General features: G+C 40.7%; 1 protein-coding gene across 1 annotated transcript in view; it reads right to left on the bottom strand.

The window, feature by feature from the left end:
• LOC126161617 (mediator of RNA polymerase II transcription subunit 14) overlaps positions 1 to 17,982 on the bottom strand; it is a 188,776-nt gene that overhangs the window by 8,480 nt on the left and 162,314 nt on the right. The window contains exons 25-27 of the mRNA XM_049917572.1: positions 15,828 to 15,962; positions 15,472 to 15,606; positions 8,799 to 9,059 (exon numbers count right to left, since the gene is read on the bottom strand). Coding sequence (XP_049773529.1) covers positions 8,799 to 9,059; positions 15,472 to 15,606; positions 15,828 to 15,962 — 531 coding nt within the window. The remainder of the gene's footprint in view (positions 1 to 8,798; positions 9,060 to 15,471; positions 15,607 to 15,827; positions 15,963 to 17,982) is intronic.

The following is a 17,982-nucleotide window of genomic DNA, read 5'->3' as shown; positions in this document are numbered from 1 at the left end:
AGAATTTCCTCTCCAACCTCAACTCCTTTGGTTCCATCAGATTCACCTGGTCCTACTCCAAATCCCATGCCACTTTCCTTGATGTTGACCTTCACCTGTCCAATGGCCAGCTTCACACATCCGTCCACATCAAACCCACCAACAAGCAACAGTACCTCCATTACGACAGCTGCCACCCATTCCACATCAAACGGTCCCTTCCCTACAGCCTAGGTCTTCGTGGCAAACGAATCTGCTCCAGTCCGGAATCCCTGAAGCATTACACCAACAACCTGACAACAGCTTTCACATCCCGCAACTACCCTCCCGACCTGGTACAGAAGCAAATAACCAGAGCCACTTCCTCATCCTCTCAAACCCAGAACCTCCCACAGAAGAACCACAAAAGTGCCCCACTTGTGACAGGATACTTTCCGGGACTGGATCAGATTCTGAATGTGGCTCTCCAGCAGGGATACGACTTCCTCAAATCCTGCCCTGAAATGAGATCCATCCTTCATGAAATCCTCCCCACTCCACCAAGAGTGTCTTTCCGCCGTCCACCTAACCTTCGTAACCTCTTAGTTCATCCCTATGAAATCCCCAAACCACCTTCCCTACCCTCTGGCTCCTACCCTTGTAACCGCCCCCGGTGTAAAACCTGTCCCATGCACCCTCCCACCACCACCTACTCCAGTCCTGTAACCCGGAAGGTGTACACAATCAAAGGCAGAGCCACGTGTGAAAGCACCCACGTGATCTACCAACTGACCTGCCTACACTGTGATGCATTCTATGTGGGAATGACCAGCAACAAACTGTCCATTCGCATGAATGGACACAGGCAGACAGTGTTTGTTGGTAATGAGGATCACCCTGTGGCTAAACATGCCTTGGTGCACGACCAGCACATCTTGGCGCAGTGTTACACCGTCCGGGTTATCTGGATACTTCCTACTAACACCAACCTATCCGAACTCCGGAGATGGGAACTTGCTCTTCAATATATCCTCTCTTCCCGTTATCCACCAGGCCTCAATCTCCGCTAATTTCAAGTTGCCGCCACTCATACCTCACCTGTCATTCAACAACATCTTTGCCTCTGCACTTCTGCCTCGACTGACATCTCTGCCCAAACTCTTTGTCTTTAAATATGTCTGCTTGTGTCTGTATATGTGTGGATGGATATGTGTGTGTGTGTGTGCGCGCGAGTGTATACCCGTCCTTTTTTCCCCCTAAGGTAAGTCTTTCCGCTCCCGGGACTGGAATGACTCCTTACCCTCTCCCTTAAAACCCACATCCTTCCGTCTTTCCCTCTCCTTCCCTCTTTCCTGATGAGGCAACAGTTTGTTGCGAAAGCTTGAATTTTGTGTGTATGTTTGTGTTCGTTTGTGTGTCTGTCGACCTGCCAGCACTTTCATTTGGTAAGTCACATCATCTTTGTTTTTAAGTATATTTTTCCTTCGTGGAATATTTCCTTCTATTATATATATATATATATATATATATATATATATATATATATATATATATATATATATATATATATATATATATATATATATATATATATATATACAAATAGTGAATCTAATAAATACCAAAATTCTGGCACCTACAAAATACAGTGAAACAACTGTGATAAACAATATAGCACAAACTGGCAATAGCTTTTTAATCGTTTCAGAAAGCATTCTACTGGTACTGCACATATCAAATTATGGCTTGGCCAAACTCTTGATGAACATAATGACTCTGAAGGTCACATTTCTAACATGAAAATTTTACACAATGCATCTAAAGGTCTATTTCTTAACACTTTAGAAGAAACCAAAATTTAGTCTGATTTCAAAAACACACCTTCATCTATTATAGATGAGCAGCTATATACTTCAAACCCCAACATTTCTTTGAACTTTCTGATGATATTCTTTAGAATGCTTATTCTGATGTCTATTTTTAATACCTCTACAAGTCTATTTTACACGCTTCTCCACACACTTTTTTTTTTATTGTGGCTCATATTTATTGTGCTTCTGTGTTATTTAATTTAAATGTAATGGCTCATGAAATTTTTTTCTTTAATTTCATATTATTTTGGTACGTATTTGTATAATATTTTTACACTGTATAAATAATTGGCACAGGTCAATCATAGCAATGAATTTTTAATTTATACTTGTTCTTCATGGAATCATCTTAATTCATTACTTTTCGATGTTAGTTACTGACTAGTTATTATTATAAATATGGGCACACATTTTCCTTTAATACTGCTAGCGTATTAAAATTACAGTTATTTACTATAGATTGACACGTACATTAATTAGTACCGCTTATTTATATCCTGAGACTGGATCTATGGAGTGTAATCTATTAAGCTTCCTTTATCAATGTTTGTGGTTGCTTCAATGGAAACTAAGCAAGATCAACATCCAATAGCTCTGTAGAAACCAACAATATCATATATATTTCTTCAATATGCCCCTAGAGGCCAACCTACACACAACGAATGTAATGTTTGTTTGCTTCCTTTTATAGTTCTTAGTATATTTATTTGACAATTGCTGTATTAACAGACTGTTTCTTATTTATTATCAAATTATTTTACATTATTTTGGTGCTCTATAAACTAGTAAGTACATCGTTTTTTAAATAATTCCTCCGACTCATACATGATTGACTAATACTGACATTATGCTGCCAGCTGTAGTCGAGCCTCCAGTATTTAATACACAGCAGTATTGCTCTCTCCAGCAGTTGACTATCTTCATTCAGCAGTTCCTGCTCCATGCACACCCATTGTCCATCAATATGGGTGTATCTGTTTTGTAATTTTGCAGCTAATTTTAAGTTATTTTTATGAATCCCTCATATTTATATCCTCCTCTATATTACAGCTGAAGGTCTGAAGATGATCATGAGAGGATCAAAACCAATCACCTTTTAATAAACTTGCCTTGCAATCTAGACTCTTTTGCAATTAATTTCAAGTATTACATAATCAACACTGGGTTTCTTCAGCAATGTTTTTAAAAATAATTAACTTGAATTCAAATGAATTTCACTATGGCAAAATTCATCTATAATTTTGCTCTTTACTGAAGGTGAGTCAACAGTTACAGCAATCTTGATCAACACATCATATACACGGTTCAGTCACGTTAATGTGACCACCACCTATGTTCAGTGTCAACATGCAACAACCACTCACATACAGGTTGCAGCTCTAGCAGTGGCAGATATATAAAGTGTTTCAGGTGGATTCAGAAAACAACTGTTGAGCAATTGGCCACCCAGATGAACCAAAGTGTTAGCAATAGTGTCTTTTCAATGACTGTTCAAAGAATACCGCTGCCTATGGTGCTCCGCAGCAGGCACCTGGTTCAACCACCCACACTTATAGCCACGGAGGCTGGAATTTGCACACCAGCACCAGTGAGTGGCCTTTTCAGATGCATCACTTTTTATGCTACCCTGGACAGATGGCTGTTGGATCATTGGAAAGGTCCAGGCTGGAGGAGGGCGTGTTAAGGTTTGAGTAATGTTTATGTGGCATTCCCTGGGTGACCTTGTCATTCTGGAGGGCACAATGGATCAACACAAGTATGCATACATCTTTGGGGACCATGCAGTTTTGCTGCCCCCCCCCCCCCCCCCCCCCCCCCCCCCCCCCACGGTGGGCGGTGGAATACCACTGTGGGAGGGTTGGGTGGCAGGACACTATTGTGGGAGGGGTGGGAAGGTAGTGGGTAGGGCATTCCTCATTTCAGGGCATGACGAGAGGTAGTTCTTCTGCGGGGCTAAACCTTTTGGAGGAAAGGTTCATGACTGTGTTCCGGGTCTGTTTAGGTTCCTTCTAGCAGCCAGAGACTGTGTGTGTGTGTGTGTGTGTGTGTGTGTGTGTGTGTATGTGTACGTTGTCTATTTTCGACGAAGATCTTGTTGGCCTAAAGCTCACTTCCAGACAGACTATTTGTTGTGCCTATCTGCGACTCAGCATCTCCACTACATGGTGAGTAGCAACCATCCTTTTCATAACATTAATAATTCAAATATGTTTAATTGTATCTTTATGCCTACAAAGCAACATATATTTTAATGAATCATACACACTGAAGGGGTTGTACGTCTTAGCTTACATGACGAAATGCAAGGAGTGACATCTTCATTTCTCATCCACTTCAGTAGACAATTTACAGAAAGTATAGTACTGCGTGTTTTTGGAACTACTAATTCCTTCTCCAGGGAGGAGACAGGTATATAGTTGGGGAAGGTTACACACATCATGGGATGACACGGACCTACTTGCAGTGAGGACACGAGTAGACACAGATCTGGGAGCCTGACTGACTTTCCCCTCGTTTTCAACCTTCCCCAACCTATCCCCCCCTCCCCCTCCTCTCTCTCTCTCTCCCACCCCACCCCAATTACTTCTATACATGTGGCTATAGCCAGTACTACGTGGTTCGCCACCTGAAGCAATTCTATCTTATAATTCAATAGTTTGCTCGGTTGAATTTTCCTTTGATATAATTTACAGAAATTGTCTGATGTGTCCACATTAAACTTTGACTCCAACATAACAAACCTTTGGAACATTTGATATTTGTGTTGGAGTTGTTCAAAACAGCAAAGCTTCGAACAGTCAATTCCTCCCAGATATCAGCTGTGTTGGTGTGGAAAGATTGATCAGATGAAAGATGGGGCACTGGCCATACAAACAGCTATCTGCTTTTTCTACGTTTTGTTGCACTTTAGTACAAATAAAAATATGCAAACTGATGTCAGTTGGCAAGGTCTAACTTATGCTTTCCATCTGAAACTGGTTGTAATAAATTGTAAAGTGCAAGTGATGCTGTACACTAAATAGTATTTTACTTTCTTCCCATCCATCACTCTCATCTTTTTTCATAACCACAATCTGTGTGGTGCTAAAGCATTGACTGCACACCGAATAGTGCAGTGCCACAAAATGGCATCAAGAAGGCTCTGATCCAGACTCCTATAGAAAGAATGGGCATTGCGACACCTCCAGGAAGATGGAGTTTGTCCCCTGTCAATGCTGATTTAACCAGCCACCCATCACTGGTAGGCACAGTTCAGTCGCAGACTTTGAGACAATCAGTACTGAGTATAGGAAGACATTGCTAGCCTGCATTCTGTGGGTAGTATTAGAGTGTAAAGGAAACAAGTTATGTTTATTTTATTTTTAGAAATAAAGGATTAAATTAATCTTAACGTGTTATGTACAGATCATTTTGCATTCCTGCTACCAGCCATTGCAACTTCTCTCCTTTCTTGCTTGTGTTGGTGCTGACACCCACAGTAGCCAGCACAACATCTGGCAATGAGGCTTCTAGAACCAATGCTGCCTTCTCTCTACACCGCACCATCACAGTGCATCATCACTGATGTTTCTCTCTTGTTTCAGCACCTCTTACACCACTTTCACCTATGCCTCTGGCTCTGGTTGCTGCTGGCTTTGATCTAATGCAGTTTATTCAGTTTCAGAACCACCAAATGTTGCAGTTGATGACCACAGTCCAGTAGCTCATTAATGCACAACCCACTGCTGCATCAACTCCGCTACAACAGCCAGCCACATCCACGGCACCAGCTCCATACATTCCATTGTTCCAAGCGTTCAATAAACAACAAGAGGAATGGAACAAATACTACGGTCAGTTCGACGCTCACTGTGCTACACATCAAGTACAGGGTACTGTGAAACTTCCTTATGTCTTGTAAACAGCCGGTAAAGGAGTTTATCATTTTGCTCAGGCATTAGTAGGCCAGAGTTGCTAGTTTTTGAAGATTCAGTTTCCTCCTCATTAACTATTGCAAGGATCAGGTAAAGGTTCCTGCAGCTCGTTACAAGTCCTTTCGACTGTGGAAAAAGCCACAACAGACATACCGTCTGTGGGTGACTGAACTTCAGGATTTGATATGACAATGTCATTTTCAGTGTGGCTGTGAACAGTAGTATAGTGATGCAATGATTCGCGATGCACTTATGTACGATGTGCCAAACAGTATGATTCGTGAACAAATTCTCAAATATTCTGTTCCTGCTTTGAAACAAACATTACAAATTACTGAAAATCAGGGCTCCTGTGATAGTACCATGGAAAACTTTGGTGTAGCTCCCATTTGTAGTATAACACAAAGAGACAAACAGGTATAACCTTGCACACTGTAGTTGGTTAACTACAGTGTGCAAACAGGTCACCATGCTGAGGCCTGAGTAAAAAGGGTCAACGCGAGTGTCTGCTGTGAAATTGTGTCCATGCTGCTTTTCCATGCATAAAAGACAAAATTGCCCTTCGCGAAATACGACCTGCTTTGTTTGTGGAAAGCCAGGTCATGTACAGTCTGTGTGCTTGCAACACAGAAAGAACTCTCCTCATGTTTGCTCTCATAAGTACAGAGCATCTTCTCACTTAGTGAATACAGTTTTTCCTACACAAGCTACTGTTACTAATGCATGCAAATTCTGACACTCTTTCTCGTCTTCCTGTTGGTTCTGTTTCTGAATTCGATGCTACTCCATCATCTTGCTGTCAGATCGATGCGCAGGACACTGAACTTTTACAGACTTTACCACTGCACTATAGGAAAATTGCTCAGGCCACAGAAGCAGACCCAAACTTGAATCTTTTGTTGCACTATGCCTGTACTGCTTGGCCTTGTTCAGTGAAAACTGAATTCAGAATTCTTTTGCGCATCAATATTTTGCTCATTGGCATAGCCTCTCCATCCAGCACAGTGTGATTTTATTGCAAAATTACTCTGGACATTCACATGTGCTTCTTCCTAAAGTGTTGCAAAAAGATGTGTTGCGACTGCTCCACCAAGGACATTGGGGAATTGTATGCGTGAAACAGTTACCACATTGGCACTGTACTTGCCTGGGCATGGATGCCCACATTGAGCAGATGAAGTCACAGTGCTGCACTTGTGGTGAAACTCCACTGACCCCACCACCAACATTTTCTGCTTGGCCCAAGTCTCAATCGCCATGGCAATGAGTGCATACTAACTTTGCTAGCTCCTTTTGGAACATTTGTTGGATTACTGTTGTGGACTCTTTTAGCAAATATCCGTTTGCAGTGTCCATGAACTAAACTACATCGCGTATTACCATTCAGGCTTTGTCACCTATTTTTTGCTCGAAAAGTTTGCTGGAAGTGTTGGTTACAGACAATGGGCCACAGTTTACGGCTCAGAACTTTGAACAGTTTTGTGCAGCCAATGGTATCACATGCCTTACCAGTGCTCCATTTCATCCTCAGTCGAATGGAGAAGCTGAAAAATTTGTGCCCAGTACATTCAGGAAACAGATGAACAAACTATGTGCCTCCCGCACATGGGAGCAAGCACAGCTGTTCTTCCTTGCAACATACTGCTCCGAGCCCTTCAACAGTCTGTTGCCCGCAGAGCTTCTACATCACCGGCACTACTGCACGCTGCTCCAGTTGCTGCACCCGCCACAGAGCGTGATGCCTCCCACATTCCACAGGTATTGCTTTGTGTCTAAAGATTCAATTATTTTCAGAGTTTTTTGTTGCACTAAGCATTGGGAGAGAGGAACAATTTTTTTAATTTGAGTGCTTGAATGTACTTCATTCAGGGTCCTGCTGTGTTGTTGTGCCACCATCAGAATCAGATTTGTGTTTTTCGACTGTGAGATTCTTCTGCAGATTGTCTGTCTCCAGATTCGTATCCTACCGGGATCTTGTGGCTGGTGCAGCCACTCCCATGGGCCTCTTCAGCACCACCTGCAGAACCGATGGAGCTGGACCCATCGCCTTCGCCACTGCAGCAGCTCAACTACCTCACATTAGTCTTGGCGCCCACTGTTGACTCAGCACCGTTGTCATTGATGCCCTCTCAGTTTTTCGTCAGACTGGCTCAGGAAAAGGGTGGGTGCCCTTTCGGGGGTTTTCCAACCAACGTTCCCATTGGAGTGCAGGATGGTTGTCAGGGCATGGCTGGGGGCTTGGCGTCAGTCCCAGTTGCAGCTCCCAGCTCCTCACACCACCCATCTGTCTATGCCCCCCTCCTCATTGTTGTAAGATGGCTCCCTACACAAACACAGTGCGGCATTTGGGAGGGAGGAACGTGAAGTCCTAAAGCATTGACTGCACACTCACCACTGCAGTACTGCGAAGTGGCATAAGCACCCCCTGTCGACACTCATTTAGCCAGCTACCCATCACTGGTTGGCCCAGTTCAGTCACAGACTTCGAGAGGAGCATCTGCACCGAGTAATAGGAAGACATTACTTAGCCTGCATTCTGTGAGAAGTAATGGAGAGCAAAGTACTTGTATGTAGGAGAAACAGGAATCCAGTCATGTTATGTTTTATCTTCTTTTTAGAAATAAAGTGTTCAATTAATCTTAAAGTGTTTTGTACAGATCATTTCAGATTTCTGCTATTGGCCATTGCAAGTTCTCTCCTTCCTTGTTTGTGTTGGTGCTGACTCCCACAGTAGCCAACAACACAATCTATCTTCTAAAAGCTTATATTCTCTGCTCAACCTGAGTTTTCCCCTTCACAGTAAATTACACACTAACATGCAATGCTACAATCACTCTACATCTGTTCTTTCATAACATTTACCACTTCTACTACCTAACTTCATTGACTGATCTAAATTATCTCCATCTCTCCTTAACATTATTCTCGAGATTCATCATTTTGATTAAATCATCTTACATTATAAGGCAAACAGCCATGTCATCCTTAAGCTTTTAAAGCAACATAAAGTTGGTGTATCATTAAATAGGGATGAACATATTTAAGACATCCTTACCTGTGATGGAGGTTCTGAGGGTAGCACAAGACTTGCTAACAAGTCTCGAACTGCAGGGAATAGTGAACATTCTCCTTGGCTGGCTCCAAATTCTGCAAATCTCTTCAATTGATGGTTTGCAGCTGTAAGGGCAGTGGCTGGACCGGGATCTCTTTTCTCTGCTACTTGTGTAACATTTGTAGTTACATCATACACAAGAGGCAGAACCAGTGATGGTGGCTCCATCCCTGGTGGGTACACCCCCACACGTATAATTTGTAACTGTAACATGAATCAGAGGCATTTTGGGTCAAATTAATGAGTACTAAATGTAACAATATGTTGGTATTCATACAATAATTACATGGCAAAAGTTTGAGTGTTTCAGGCAGTGAAGTGAAGCTGGCCTCAACCCACAAGATGGTTTGAACTTCACAGTTTTCTACTGGTTTCTACTGTAGGTCATGTGCCCTTGCCTTCTTCTGATCTTCAAAGTGACTCATCCAGCCATTATAGGGGGAACTACAGTTTTAACATGTATCCCATATTTGGAACAGTGATTATACGTTTCAGCTCATATATGTATTTTGTCACGTAGCAGACGTTTACCAGTAATGTTAAGTGTTACTACATTTTCCACTATTTGATAAAAGAAAGAGACTGTTTATCTTTTCATAAACCACCTTGAAGCTATACTGGCCTATTTGATAACGAAAAACAAAGAAATAGTGGGTTGCTGGTGACTTCCATGTAAACTTTCTTAAAACCTCTCCCAGTAAAGACTTTATTAGAGCCAGTAATAATATCATTGAACTTAATTCCCACTGTAAACTTTGCAACAAGGGCAGATAATTGTTCACAAACAACCACTGACACTATCTTCATAGAAAGGTCCAATGAACAAAATTATATAACAATATCAATAATAATATTAAACAGCAAATAAAATCTATTAAATCTGAGTTCAAGACAGTAGTGCGTAGGCAAAAACCTGATTATTTTCGGATATTCCTCAAAGACATGAACTGGAATGATGTATACAGCGTTCATGGGATGAATGAGAAATACAACACTTTTTTAAAAAATAAAATACTTACCATTTTTGAATACTGTTTTCATCAAAACTAACCCAGATTAGAAGCCAGGGATTATGCAAGAATAAAGGTAACTTGTAAAACAAAAAGGAAGCCATGTCTGTCAGTCAGAAACAGTTCCGATATTCATGCTACAGCACATTACAAGATATACTGCAAAATATTGAAGTTGATAATATGGACATCAAAGCAAATACATTACGCGAAAAAATAATCACATCAGACAACAAACTAAAGACAAATGGCTCTGAGCACTATGGGACTTAACATCTATGGTCATCAGTCCCAAACTAAAGACAATATGGGATATACTGAACAAGGAGACTGGTTGAACCACACATGGAAGAGGGGCAGATGGCATTTAGAGTAAATGATACATCGGTAATACGTGTGTTCAGTGTTGCAAAACTATTTAACATCCCTTTCATAACTGTTACCAAGAAGATGGGGTTGTCAGGTCCAGCAGGTGCTCCCATGGAGTACTTAAGACCAGTCATTACACATACCTTCAATAATATGAATATGACCCTCACTACCACAGTAGAAGTTATGTCCACCATAAAATCTTTAAAATAAAAAAAATATAGTAGGTATAATAAAATATCAACAAAAATTAATAAGAGTGTGGTTCTGAGTTTAGTAACATATTAAGGTGTCTGTGTAACCAGTTGTTCATCAGTGGAACATTTCCTGAATGGTTGAAATATGCCGTTTCAGAAAGGAGATAAGGAAATACCACCAAATTTCCATCTAATTTAACTTTTGCAAGGAATTCTAAAAAAATTTAGAAAAGGTAATATACATTCGGCTTCTTAACCACCTGACAGCAAATAATATATTGTCAAAGTCATGTTCCGATTTCTAAAGGGTTCTGACACTGAGAAAGCTACCTGCATGTACAGTGAAAATGTAATTAATTCATTAGACAATAAATTAAAGGCTACTGGCATATTTTGTAATCTCTCAAAGCTATTTCACCTTGTAAATTACAATATCCTTTTAAGTAAATTAGAATATTATGGTGTAACAGGAAATGCTGCAAAATGGTCAAATCCTCTATTTCTTACTGGAAACAAAGTGTGTCATTAGGAAAGAGACACGTATTAAGTTATCAGGCATCATCCGACTGGGAACTAATTGCATGTGTTGCCTACAATCTTCCATCCAAGAACCATTACTTTTTCTTGTTTATATCAATGACCTTTCATCAGTAACATTACCAGACACTGAGCTTGTTCTGTTTGTAGATGATACAAACATCATAACAAATAGCAAATTAAGTGTAGTTTCAGAACTTATAAGAGGTTTCCCAGCTTTAAACGCTTAAAGTATGACAAAAAACAAATAGAAGAAGTGGGCAATGTTAAATTCTTGGGATTACAGCTTGATAATAAATTCAAATGGGAGGAGCACAATGCTCTATCTGCAATGCAAATGCTGTCAGGTATAGGGGATATAAAAATGCAAAAGCTGACATACTATGCTCACTTTTATTCCATAATGCCACAAGGGATTGGTGTAACTCATCAAGCCAAGCTTAAGTTTTCTGGTTCCACAAAGGTTTAATATGAAATATTGGTGGTGTGAACTCAAGAACATCCTGCAGAAGCCTGTTTAGGGACCTATAGATACTGACTACTGCTTTCAAACAGGTTTATTCCTTGATGAAATTTGTCATTAAAAATATCTCCTTTTCCAAAGTAAGAGCTCTATTCATGAAATTCATGCTATAAATAAGAATAATCTTCACAGATATTTAAAGTCACTTACTTTGGTCCAAAAAGACGTCAATTATTCAGGAACAGACATTTTCAATAACTTTCCAGCAGTTAGAAAAAGTTTAACTATCAACAAATTTCAATTTTAGACAAGCCTAAAAGATTTATTGGTGGCTAACTTCTTTTAGTCCACTGCTGAAGTTCTTAGTAGAATCTACTGATATGAGTGTGTGTTACTAACAACATCAAATAATGTGAGTATTAATACATTCTCACTTCTGTACAAACTCAGAGCAGCAAAGTGATCATTGTGTGTGTGTGTGTGTGTATGTTGTAAAATGGTTCTGCAATTTAGAATTTATTACCTTTTCAATGAATATGTTTAAAATGTTTTTGACTTATTCCACGTCCATGACAATCATTTACAAGGGATCTGTGTAAGGTATATCAGCATTTTTGTTTTTCAGCGTAAATATTTATTGTGGATTCTTGTTTTTCTGGTATGTTCTACACTCTGGAGGATCACCTCACCAAGGATCAGTTGGAATGAAAAGTACGTCTGATGTAAGTAAAGGAGTAGCAGCTGAACTTTGGGGTTACCTGACGAAACTTGTTGCTCTCACATAGTGTTTTTACCTCCACACACCAAATATCTTCACACTATTTAGTAATGGCTCATCTGAAATATTTCTACTGATAGTGAATACCAGAATTAACTATGTGAGCTGTCTAGAGCTGAGGACAGGAAAGTCATGGGCTCTCTTTCAAGCAGTATATGCAGTCTGTATTGCATCCATCTGCAATCACTGTAGAATATCAACTATATTTTCTTTTTAAGTAAGTAGAATAGAGACAAGTGGAAAGCACCACTACACATAATACAAGCTCAGAGCATGAAAGTAGTAAACAATGTTCTTAAGTCTTGTAAAAAAAGAGGGGGGGGGGGGGGGGGGACAACGACGACAGATAGCTCTGTTATTCTGATATACAAAGCTAGTACAGGAACAGTACAAATCATGTTACGTTATTGCAGGAACAAGTTATTTGTAACCTAAAAACAAATAATTGAAGAAAATAAAGCTACTAGCCTTGCTTACCACAAATAAAATTCACTGTAGTGATTGAAACACAAAATATCTCAGTGATAGGAGGTAAGATGAAGTGTGAATTAGTAGAAACTGTCATGAAAAATTTAACTACGTACTACGTCTCTTATCCAACATCTTATTTTGATAAATGAATAACCAAAAACAGTGAACACTGTTGACAACATTTCAGAAGAACATATGTTTCCCATTCTAAAAATCTGAAGGGCCATACAAAAAGCTTCACAGAGGATGTACTTGTAGAAGTTTGAAATGCTGTTGTCATGGTTTGTTAATTTAGTTGGAACTTTAAAGCAGCAATGAAGAAAATGGCTAGAACACTGACACTACGCCATCGACTTTATGGCAAGGAAGTTCCATGGATTGACAGCAGAATCTACTGAAGCAGCTGATTAAACCACAATTTAAAGCCCCTAAAATTCAGTATAGAATTTATGATTTCATACAGTACTTAGTAAGAAACCTTAATTTTTAAAATTCATTGAAACAGTACTGATGGCAAGAGATGTTTATTTTGGTCGGCTACTGGTTTCGGGTTTATTTTGGTTGGCAACTGGTTTCGTTCTATAATTTAGACTGTCTTCAGGCTGTAGGGACCATGATGGTGGCTGGTGGCAGTGGATGGAGCACGATCTCTGAGAACACAGACATCCACTTCAGTTGGCATCTGTGTTATTACAGATCTTGCTCCACACACCACTACCAGCTGCTATCATGGTGCCTACAGCCTGAAGATGGTCTAAATTATAGACCAAACCCAACTGCCAACCAAAATAAACAACACTTGCAATCAAGACTGTTTTATTTAATTTTAATATTTTACTCCAATCGTCGTTCACTAACCACTGATGGAATATTTTCTAAAAGTTATGTTGCTATTTGTTCTAATAACTTGCAAGCATGCAAAATGTACACTTACATTTCCCCAGTATCAACAATATTCTGAAACAGAGTTTACCTCTGGGGCCTTCCTTTGTTAGCAGTGGAACTCTATCCACATTAACTAACATGGGTGTCCTTGCTGGCCAGTGTTTATATTATGCCATGCAAGTATTAATTTTGGAGCATACAAATATGTATACAATAACCTTTGAGTGGGTTAACACTTGACAGTACCAGTACAACCAAGAACCAAGCAGGTTTAATATTTTCTCTTCTGGCTTCCCATAGCTCCCTCTCAGTCTCAGAGGCTGACAATATTTAAAACACAGATAACTGATCAAGCCCGCAACAATCATGCCATAAATTATCTCTTATGTGGATAATCTTTAATTTGAGACCATTTTAATTACACTAATACCTCAACATACACTGACGAACCAGAACATTATGACCACTGTCCACCATTATATTGATTACCACCAGCTGGTACTGCAGGTATGTGACATGATAAGGAGAGTATACAAGCTGAGCTGAGATGAATGGGAAATAATTCTAGTGATGATACAAGCCATAAACTGGGAAACCCACTGACATACATGGCTTTAATAAAGAACAGACTGATATGGCCCAGCAGTTGGAATGAGCATCTCAGAAATGACAAAATGGTTGGCTGCTAATGTGGTGAACACTTAAGGAAAGTGGTTGAAGAATGGTGAAACAACAAGTAGGATGTCCGCACCTCATCACAAAATATAGAGGTTGAAGGCTTGCCTGATCTGTAAAGCAGGGCAGTTGATGACCTGTAACAGATCTGACGACAGAGTACAATGCTGGTGCAGGCATTAGTGCTTTGAGGTACACCGTTCAGTGAACATAGTTGGATACGTGGTTCTGCGACAAATGAGCACCATTTGTTCTAATACGGACCCAACAACATGGTCAATTATGAATGCAATGGACAGGGTATCATCAAGATTGGACTGTGGAACAATGGAAATGTGTTACCTTGTCAAAGGCATCATGTTTACTGCTACACCAGGGTGATTGTCATGTTCGAATATGCCATTGTCCTTTCAAACAGCTGCTTGAAATATCCACTGTGGCCACAGAGGTAAGCTTGACAGGTGACTATTATGTTGTGTGGGACAGTCATTGCTTCCATGGGATCTGTGGCACTAAATGAAAGCACCATGACAGATGTGGACTACTTAAACATTATTGTTGTGCTTTGCATCACTTCATGCTTGATGTCTTCCTCACCAGTGATGATTACCGAGCGGGGTGGTGCAGTGGTTAGACACTGGACTCGCATTCGGGAGGACGACGGTTCAATCCCGAGTCCGGCCATCCTGATTTAGGTTTTCCGTGATTTCCCTAAATCGCTCCAGGCAAATGCCGGGATGGTTCCTCTGAAAGGGCACGGCCGACTTCCTTCCCAATCCTTCCGTAATCCGATGAGACCGATGACCACGCTGTCTGGTCTCCTTCCCCAAACCAACCAACCAACCAGTGATGGTTATCTTCCAGGCAGATGACTTCCATGCAAAAGGACAGAATCATGTAAAAGGACAGAATCATGCTACAGTGGTTTGAGGAACACGATAGTGGTGTAATGGTCACCAAATTTGCCTGATCTGAACCTGATGGAACACATCTCTCATCCTATTAGGTGTCTGCCCCAGTACAAAAATCACCAACTGGGAATGTTGCCTCATATCTCTGCATACCAATCATGAACTTGTTGATCCATGGCATGCAGAAATGCCTCTGCATTAAATTTCATAGTTGGATCAACACGCTATTCAGCAGGTGGTTATAATGTTTCGGCTCATCAATGTACACAAAAGAAAAAAAAAGATGTTAGTTCCAAGTACAATAAAATTCTAGAACTTACAAAGAACAATATTTTATTCCGGCACACAAGAACACCAGGTTGTCCAACAGGTACAATGTTAGTAGCAGAAGGTGGAATTCGTAAACACCACTGCACGGCCCATTTGAACTGCTGTTGCTGAATCAGACTGGGCATCTGTAATAACATTGCCAATAAAAGACGGTATCAATAGCAACATGGGAGTAAAAAAATCATATTATAAATCAGGTACTAAGAGTAAGGTACTCTCCTGAAGTGTAGACAGCACATTTTAATTTGATTGAAGTTATTGACAAAACAATGGAAAGTTACTGAATTGTAAAAATTTTGATCTGCTAAATTACAGAGCAACTTTTAATGCATGGTCAGTTACTCACCAGTTCTAACCTCATTATTTGTACAAAGTCTTTCAGAACATTTAAAGGTACATTCAACATGCGACCAAACCCTGAGAGTGAGTTAGGTTTGTATGGAGGTGCTGCAACCCTTGTATCAAAGAACTTCTCTATAACCTGCAAAGATATGTTTTGAAACACATTTTAATTTCAAAGAAAATGACATCCATCTCAATAAAAATTAAATTGTTATAAAAGTGTGCAAAGACTCCTAATTAAAACCACAATTACATACTTATAGTATATAAGATCAACATACAAAAATGATGAATTATAACGGAGACTGTGGCACTATGAATATTAATATGATGTACAGCTGTACATGCTGCAACTTTATAAGACTAAAATATATCATTATTTGTGCAATAAACGGTGATGTTTAGAGTAATTATCAAGCGTTAAAAGCTCTGATTGTAATTCAAGGGACAGTGAAATATAGTGTGGACAGCAATATGTCAGATGCACATTGATGAGACAGGTTCAAGGGCATCAGTTCAATCAACATATTATAAACATAATTTGCATGCAAACAAAACTGGAACTTTGTAAAGGACACTGATTATTATTACACTGCTCTGAATCTAGCATAAAATAGCCCCTACATTCAATTTAAAATTATATAAAACATAATTTCAACTAAAACAGACTTTGTAAAATGATTATTCCGTACCACATACAACACACGTGCATATGTCAAAAGTTTCAGATATCTTTCATAAACTTTCTATTAAAGATTGCGAGGGGCAAGGGCCAGGGCGAGGGAGAGGGCCAGGGCCAGGGAGAGGGAGAGGGAGAGGGAGAGGGCCAGGGAGAGTGGAGAATGGAGAAGGGGAGAGGGAGAGAGGTGAGGGGAGAGGTGAGGGTGAGGGGAGAGGGGGAGAGATGAGGGGAGAGAGGGAGAGGTGAGGGGAGAGGGGGAGAGGTGAGGGGAGAGGGGGAGAGGTGAGGGGAGAGGGGGAGATGTGAGGGGAGAGGGGGAGAGGTGAGGGGAGAGGGGGAAAGGTGAGGGGAGAGGGGGAAAGGTGAGGGGGAGGGGCGAGGGAGAGGGGCGAGGGGGAGAGGGTGAGGGGAGGGGCTGAGGGGAGGGGCTGAGGGGAGGGGTTGAGGGGAGGGGTTGAGGGAAGGGGGAGAGGGTGCGAGGTGAGTGGAGAGGTTGCGAGGTGAGGGGAGAGAGTGCGAGACGAGAGGCCGGAGAGGAGGGGAAAGGGTGCAAGAGGAGAGGCTGAGGGGAGAGGGTGAGGGGGGTGGGGGGAGAGGGTGAGGGGTGAGGGTTAGGGGTGAGGGGAGAGGGTGAGGGGAAAGAGTGAGAGGTGAGGGGAAAGGGTGAGAGGTGAGGGGAAAGGGTGAGAGGTGAGGGGAAAGGGTGAGAGGTGAGGGGAAAGGGTGAGAGGTGAGGGGAAAGGGTGAGAGGTGAGGGGAAAGGGTGAGAGGTGAGGGGAAAGGGAGAGGGAGAGAGGAAGGCTGGAGGAGGGTTGGGGGGAGGGAGACGGAGAGGAAGGAGAGTGTATGCAACACCATCTGGAGTTGACAAAGGCAACTTCGGAGAGGTGCAGTCACTTCGTTCAGTTAGTGCATCTTATCCACAAATGAGTGTTTAAGCAATGGCAGGAACACCTAAAGTTCTTCGAAAACAACACTGTCAATGCCTCACACAAAGCTGCAAATTTATGAGTTCAAAATGCCATAAGTAAAAGTTAAACAATTAGTACATGGTATCAATTCCTCATTGATTAAGTCAGAATAATTTAATGTGAACCCTTTATTTTATTTTGTATGCATGATGAATCTTTATTTAAAAGATCTAGAAAACAAATGCAACCAGAATTCAATACATTTCTTCTCCATGTGGAAATACACTTTTTCTGTGACAGCATATACCGTCTCTTGTAATATTGGTCTCGAAGAGTAATAAGTTACAAGAAAAAGTTCTCATTCTAATACTGGTCTTTTTTCTGAGTGTGTTACACTTAAAAGATACATCACATAAATGTCCCAGTAAAATTATAATTAGGACATAAATGCCTTGTTTTCTGGGCTCGACATTCTTCTAAGTGGCTTAACCTCAAGTGTTAAATTTTAAATGAGAGTCAAACACTCTGTGATTAAGAAATTCATAGCACATTCTCACACATAATTC

This window comes from Schistocerca cancellata, chromosome 2 (genome assembly GCF_023864275.1).
Source record: "Schistocerca cancellata isolate TAMUIC-IGC-003103 chromosome 2, iqSchCanc2.1, whole genome shotgun sequence".
Taxonomy (NCBI): Eukaryota; Metazoa; Arthropoda; class Insecta; order Orthoptera; family Acrididae; genus Schistocerca; species Schistocerca cancellata.
Note: the sequence above shows the minus strand (reverse complement) of the source record. Positions and strands in the feature narration are given on the sequence as shown.